The sequence below is a fragment of the Alligator sinensis genome, unplaced genomic scaffold, assembly GCF_000455745.1.
Source record: "Alligator sinensis unplaced genomic scaffold, ASM45574v1 scaffold9_1, whole genome shotgun sequence".
Lineage (NCBI taxonomy): Eukaryota > Metazoa > Chordata > Crocodylia > Alligatoridae > Alligator > Alligator sinensis.
Genome location: NW_005842304.1, coordinates 1026227 through 1032520, shown reverse-complemented (window position 1 = coordinate 1032520; position 6294 = coordinate 1026227). Strand labels below are relative to the sequence as shown.

Sequence of the window (6294 nt, the reverse complement as noted above, 5' to 3'; positions counted from 1 at the left end):
TGAATTTTGGTGATGTGTGGAAGGTATTTCTGTAAAAATTTATAAGTTATATTTCAAAAATACATGAAACACAGAATAATGTCTCCTTTATGTCTCATGAAAAAAAAGGAAAAATATCTAATGGATGCTACACTGACGACTTGAGAATGCTTTACAGCTCCTTATTAGGGGTCTGAAGCTTCCCTTTGTGACTTACTTATCCTGCTGAACTGATGTGTTTCCCTGAGAAACAGTAAGACGACTAAAAACATTCAGTTCATTACGGGGCCGGCTTGGTGGGGAAGAAGGAGGTGACAGACTAGCCTCTGAGGTTCCAGAATCTGAGCTACAAGAAAAAAAGAACATCCTCTTTAAAAGGTTATGGATTATGAACTGTTAGAGAGGTTAAGTGAAAGCATGCCTCAAACAATTTCTTAGATCCTCTTTCCTTAAACAAGAAATGCAGGCTACGTGCTCGTCTAGAGAATGGAATAGCCTATGAACTGCTGCTGGCGCAAGATGGAACAACCGTCAAACCATTTACTTCTAAACAGTGAAAGCCTGATGCAATACAGATCTATTAGATAAGATGCAATACAGATCTATTTTCCAAGAATATGTTCAAAGGTTTAATGATTTTAGGGAGGAGGAAAGAAGAAAAAAAATGAATCTTACTGTTTTTGTTCTTTTGTCTTTGTCCTTTCCGTTGCTTTCTCATAGGCCTTTCTCTTTGCTAAAGGTGAAGGTTCAGATATTTTCTTTTCTGTCAGAGATGGCTGTCTAGAACTAAGGTAAGAGGGATGATCATCTTACTTTTTAGCACTTTGGGAAAACAGCTTTTTGTGGTATTAAAACTGACATTCTTCCACTGATTACTTATTTCAATGTAGCTTTTAAAATATGGACTAAATTGAATCTAATTTTTAAAAAATATTAATGGTTATGCTAAAATGACTGAGCAATGTGATAATTAACATTAATGTTATAGCGTTGTCATTTTAGCTGAGGCAGCCTAACTAACGCTACTGGGTCCACCCTTCTCTGAGCTGTTGTTTCAAATTATCTGAAGACTCAGAAAAGTAGAAATATTTAGCCTATATTTGTAAAAGCTAAAAGTGATAATTAAAAACCAATTCAACTGAGATTTTATGTTGTCTAAGTGTGTCACATCAGGCAAACAACCACAGCAGGAACACAAGATCCAGGCTGAATATTCAAGACTGAAACGGATGCTTAATAAATCAAAATCAGAACCTGGCCCTACATACTTGTAACTTTTCTACATGAGAAAGCTTATCAGTTTAAATTAAACTGTGATTTTAAAATGGCTTTCTTGAATCACTAAAAAGGGCTGTATGGTCTCCTACTTCACTTTAAACTGGGCTTGTTCCATTTTGGCTTCAGTCTATAAATCTATTGATGGGGAAACAGGAATACCATATTTTCTGGTATGTACAAAATAAAGACCACTCTTCCCCGATTCCAACCCTCCCCACAAGTGAAAAAATTGTGAAATTGTGGGTAAATGTTTTAATATATATTTGATTGAATTCTGGTTCACTCTTCTTACAATGGTTTCAACTGTTAATTCATTTCTTGGTAAACAAAATGCACCATAAATTTAGACTTCCTTGCTTCAGAGAAAGCATCTTATAAATTGGAAAATATGGTAACCTCTTCAAAATTAGGGTATGGGGAAAATCTAATTCCAATGGGTTAAAATGGGGAGGGAATTCCTGCATTTTAGCTCTTCCTTGTAATTGCCAATGTGCCTACACTTATGGTAAGAGAAAGATAAAACATGGTAGTCTACCCCTCAGGGAAACATGGCTAAAAACTCCTGCAGTTTAGTTATCAATGGGTGCATCTACATGTGCACTTTAATGTGCATTAGGCTATTTTAATGCATATTAACATCACTAAAAAAAAAAATCACGCTCTTTAGTTAATGCACATTAAAATAGCCTAATGAACATGAAGCATCACTTAAAAACCATGCTCTTCAGTTAATGCACATTAAAAAAGGCTAATGCGCATTTTCCTAGTACCTCACAATGGAAGGCATTTGTACACATACATTTGTTTATTCCAGCGCAACGGAAATCCAGCATGTCAGCAGATTCGATTAAACTTGATTAATCCTTCTGACTTGTTAAGGTCAGAAGGAGTTTTGCAATTTACTTTTTCAGGTCTTGATTTGTCAAAGGCACGATCTCATTACTAGCACTATAGCACTGTCAGCTTTAACTATTCTTCAAGAACAGAATGTTGAGATGCAGCATCCTACTTTTAATTTGTTCTGGGAGGCCTCATCTAAACAGAAAAGTTAGCAGCAGTTTCACTTTTAAACTGATTTGTAACTTGTACGTAAGTACCAATTCTTATGTATGTCGAGTCTTTTACTCTTGACAAACAAAACTACAGTGATTTGAAAGTGAGCCGGGATTTACCACTTGTGAGTTACTTCATGGTACCAAGTACCTGCCCTTAACCCACAGTAAGTGGGCGCATCTACATGTGCATTAACACACTCTAGTAAATGCTTATTAAATCTAGTACCTCCGGGTGTATATATACATGTATGTGATGCAGCACTGGGTGCTTTTAAAAGCACCTAGCACTGCATTGCATGCATTTGAATAAATGACGACATGCACGTCAGTACTGAGAAAATGGCAGCACTGCACTTTTGAACTAAAACATATCAAAGGTGTTTTAGTTTCATTGTGCACCGCTGCCATTTTCTTAGCGCTGACATGCATTTCGCGATTTATACAAATGCATATGATGCAGCGCTGGGAGCATTGGTTTGTGCGTTCTGCAGACTCAATTAATCGAGTTATGCTTTCTCTGTGCTAAACTCGATTAATCAAGTCTGCAGAACACAAGAACTGATGCTCCCGACGCTGCATCATATGATTTGTATAAATGGCAAAATGGACGCCAGCACTAAGAAAAAGGCAGCAGTGTACTGTGAAACTAAAACACCTTCGATGCGTTTTAGTTCAAAAGCACACTGTTGCCATTTTCTCAGTGCTGATGTGCATTTCACCATTTATACAAATGCACGTGATGCAGTGCCGGGTGCTTTTAAAAGCACCCAGCGTTACATCACATACATGTATATATACACCCAGAGGTACTAGATTTAATAAGCATTAACTGAAGTGCATTAATGCACACAGAGATGCGCCTACTTACTGTGGGTTAAGGGCAGGCACTCAGTACCATGAAGTAACTCACAAGTGGTAAATCCCTGCTCCCTTTAAAAATCACTGTAGTTTTGTTTGTCAAGAGTAAAAGACTGGACATACATAAGAATTTGTACTTATATACAAGTTACAAGTCAGTTTAAAAGTGAAACTGCTGCTAACTTTTCTATTTAGACAAGGCCTCCCAGAACAGATTAAACGTGGGATGTTTCATCTCAACATTCTATTTTTGAAGAATAGTTAAAGCTGATAGTGCTATAATGCTAGTAATGAGATCGTGCCTTTGACAAATCAAGACCTGAAAAAGTAAATTGCAAAACTCCTTCGGACTTTAACAAGACTTGACTCAAGCTCTGAGAAGGAATTTACACATTCAAAAAATTGAAGGGAATGAACATCTACACAAAGCAATAAACTTAGTATGCAAGATATTTCTGCTTTCCCCCAATACTACAGATTTCAGACATGAAGACAGAGATGAGGATAAAGGGCCTTTCCTAACTACTTCTACTGCTTGACTCCTGCAATGAAGGGGTAAGTAGCATCGCATTCTTCTGCAATTGAAATGTTGTCACTGCAAAAGAGAGAGCCCTACTATATTTACTGAAGGATCCCACCAAAAGTAGAAAGTACAGATGGACTCTCAATTGGAAATTCTGTTCAACAACAAATACTAGTAATGATTAGTGAAATTAACTGAATTAGTTATTTACTATATTTACCCAAATCCAAAATGACTTTGAATTTAAGACCACTCCCCAGTAATTACATTCTATAAATGGAAAACTATAAATGTTATAATTTTCCGTGTACAGAATTCAGTTATTAAAGGGTCATTTTAAAATTTGTATTTCCCACCACCATAGCAGGGAAAACAGTGGGGTGGGGGGAGGGGGGCAGAAGGTCTGACCCTTACCCCTTCCCTCCCCCCATGCCTGCTCCACTGCCACTTGCCCTACACCCAGGACCTGCCTCCCCATTGCTTGTCCCCTCTACTCCACATGCCTGCCCCTGTTACTTGCTCCCCCAGTGTCTGTCCTTGCCCCCTATACTCCCCCATCCCACCATCTGCCTCCCCTGGCAGTCACTTGCTCCCCCTGCCACTTACTGCTAGCCCCAGCCCAGGCAACCAGAAGCAGATGTGGCAGGTCAGGCTGGGAGCCAGAGCTGGAAGTAAGCAGCTATAAGGGGGACATGTGAGTGGTCGACAGGGGTGGCAGGCTGTGCTGTCTCCACAGTGCTCTCCCTAGGCTGCACACTTGAACTGCCCCTGTCCACCTCGCAACTCGAAACACGTAATCTCCACTGTGCTTCCCCTACTGCACACCCCTCTCCCACTGCATGAGCCACCACAGCCTGTGGCAGGTCACAACTCAGCTTCAGCTTTGGCCCCAGTGCTGGGACTACAGCAGCTGTTTGCCCCAGACCAGTACTCAAATCTAAAATGAGGACTCCCCCCCCCTGCCCTGACCCCACCTCCTTGTCTCCCCCCTACCATGGTGACTGGGGGCAAAAATCTCATCTTGGATTTGAGTAAATATGTTATACTGAAAAATTAAATTAATCTAAGTTTTAAGTGAGACAGAGTAGTTAAAAGCTGTTTAGGGTGTATACACTGCTATAAATAGCTTGCATCAAAAGTTCAGTAATTTACCTGCCAAAATATAATCACTAACATACCTCTTGAGCAGAACAATTTACTAAACTATAATCCTTCCAAATTTCAAATTTAGATAGTTTTCTTTGGCCTCATTGCTAATTAATTTTCCTAATGGATTCACATTAGAAAATGCAGTGAGGCAAAAAGATATTACCTGAGACTCTGATGCCAGGTCATAAGACTTCACATTTTTTAAATCTTGATGCTCCAGTGTCTAGTTATCTCCCACACTAAGTGCTGAAACAAGCAGGTTTCTGAGCCCATCCTCATCACAATTCCCTCTCTGTATCACCAACAGCATGCCTTCTGAGCACATTCTACTTAAACAAGCACTGAAGCATGTTAAAAATTGCTGTATGCAATATTTTACTACTCATTTCTGCCAATGCAAGCGCATGCTAGAAAAATCTGAAAATGTTAAAAAACAAATCACAAGTATAACCTGAACGGAGATTACTGTGAAAATGTTAAGAGTTTTTTCAAGAATGGGTAAGTGAGAGCCAGTGAAAAGTATATAACTTCAGCATTTGTAACATGAGGAACAGCGAGACTGCTGCATTTTCTCCATATTATTTAATGTAATAAGTGCATTCAGCCAACATTTGCCTTGACAGAATATAGGGGTTAGTATCTAAAGAGCCAACAAGACATTCTTCACCAGCCTGATAGCTGGTTCTCTGATAACAACAGTAATTTGTGTATGCATAAAAGAAAAAAGGTTTATGCCCTCTAAGTGAAACATGCTCATTAAAAGAATTTACTAATACTTTCAATCAGTAAATACTTTTTCATATGAATATTGCAGTTGGAAAGGCACTGATAGGACTGAAACTGTATTTGTGTAATTTGTTCAAATCTTCATTTGAATCTTTAATTGTTGTGTTTAAAATGAAGAAGTCAATATCAATAAACATTTTCTCATAAGAAGATCTGTTCCAGTCATCAGATCTTACACCACTTTGAGTTTCTATTAAATTTAAATTGTTTTTAAGTTTGTTTTTTTTTTTAAATATACTTTACTTTGGATTTACATAGTCTCTCTCTGTCTGGTATTTATGACATTTCTAAACAGACTTCCCCTCCTAAGATTTAAATTTCACAAGTTGCTCACAAAACCGAAGTAACCATGGTATCAAATTATTGCACCAAATATTTAGGCATTCTACTATGGGAAATTACTTAAGAGAAACCTTGGCGTATACTAATTACAACTCTATGTAAATACTTAATGGGATTGTTGTGGATGAGTAGAATGAAGGGCTTTTCCTATTCTGAAATCCATTTCCTCCTTTGTACAAATAATTCAAAATGCGAGATTACAAGAAATTGGCAACATGCATTTTTATAAATAAGCAAAAGGTGGTTAGTACAAGCTTGGCCAAACTTACATGCTGCCTATCTTAGAAGGCAAGCCAGACGGTGGGGGAACAAACTCTCTTTCCC

General features: G+C 38.2%; 1 protein-coding gene across 1 annotated transcript in view; it reads right to left on the bottom strand.

Moving 5' to 3' along the window:
- Positions 1-6294, bottom strand: part of KIF21A (kinesin family member 21A) — a 139292-nt gene that overhangs the window by 20443 nt on the left and 112555 nt on the right. The window contains 3 exon segments of the mRNA XM_025209701.1: positions 197-325; positions 655-765; positions 6240-6294. Coding sequence (XP_025065486.1) covers positions 197-325; positions 655-765; positions 6240-6294 — 295 coding nt within the window.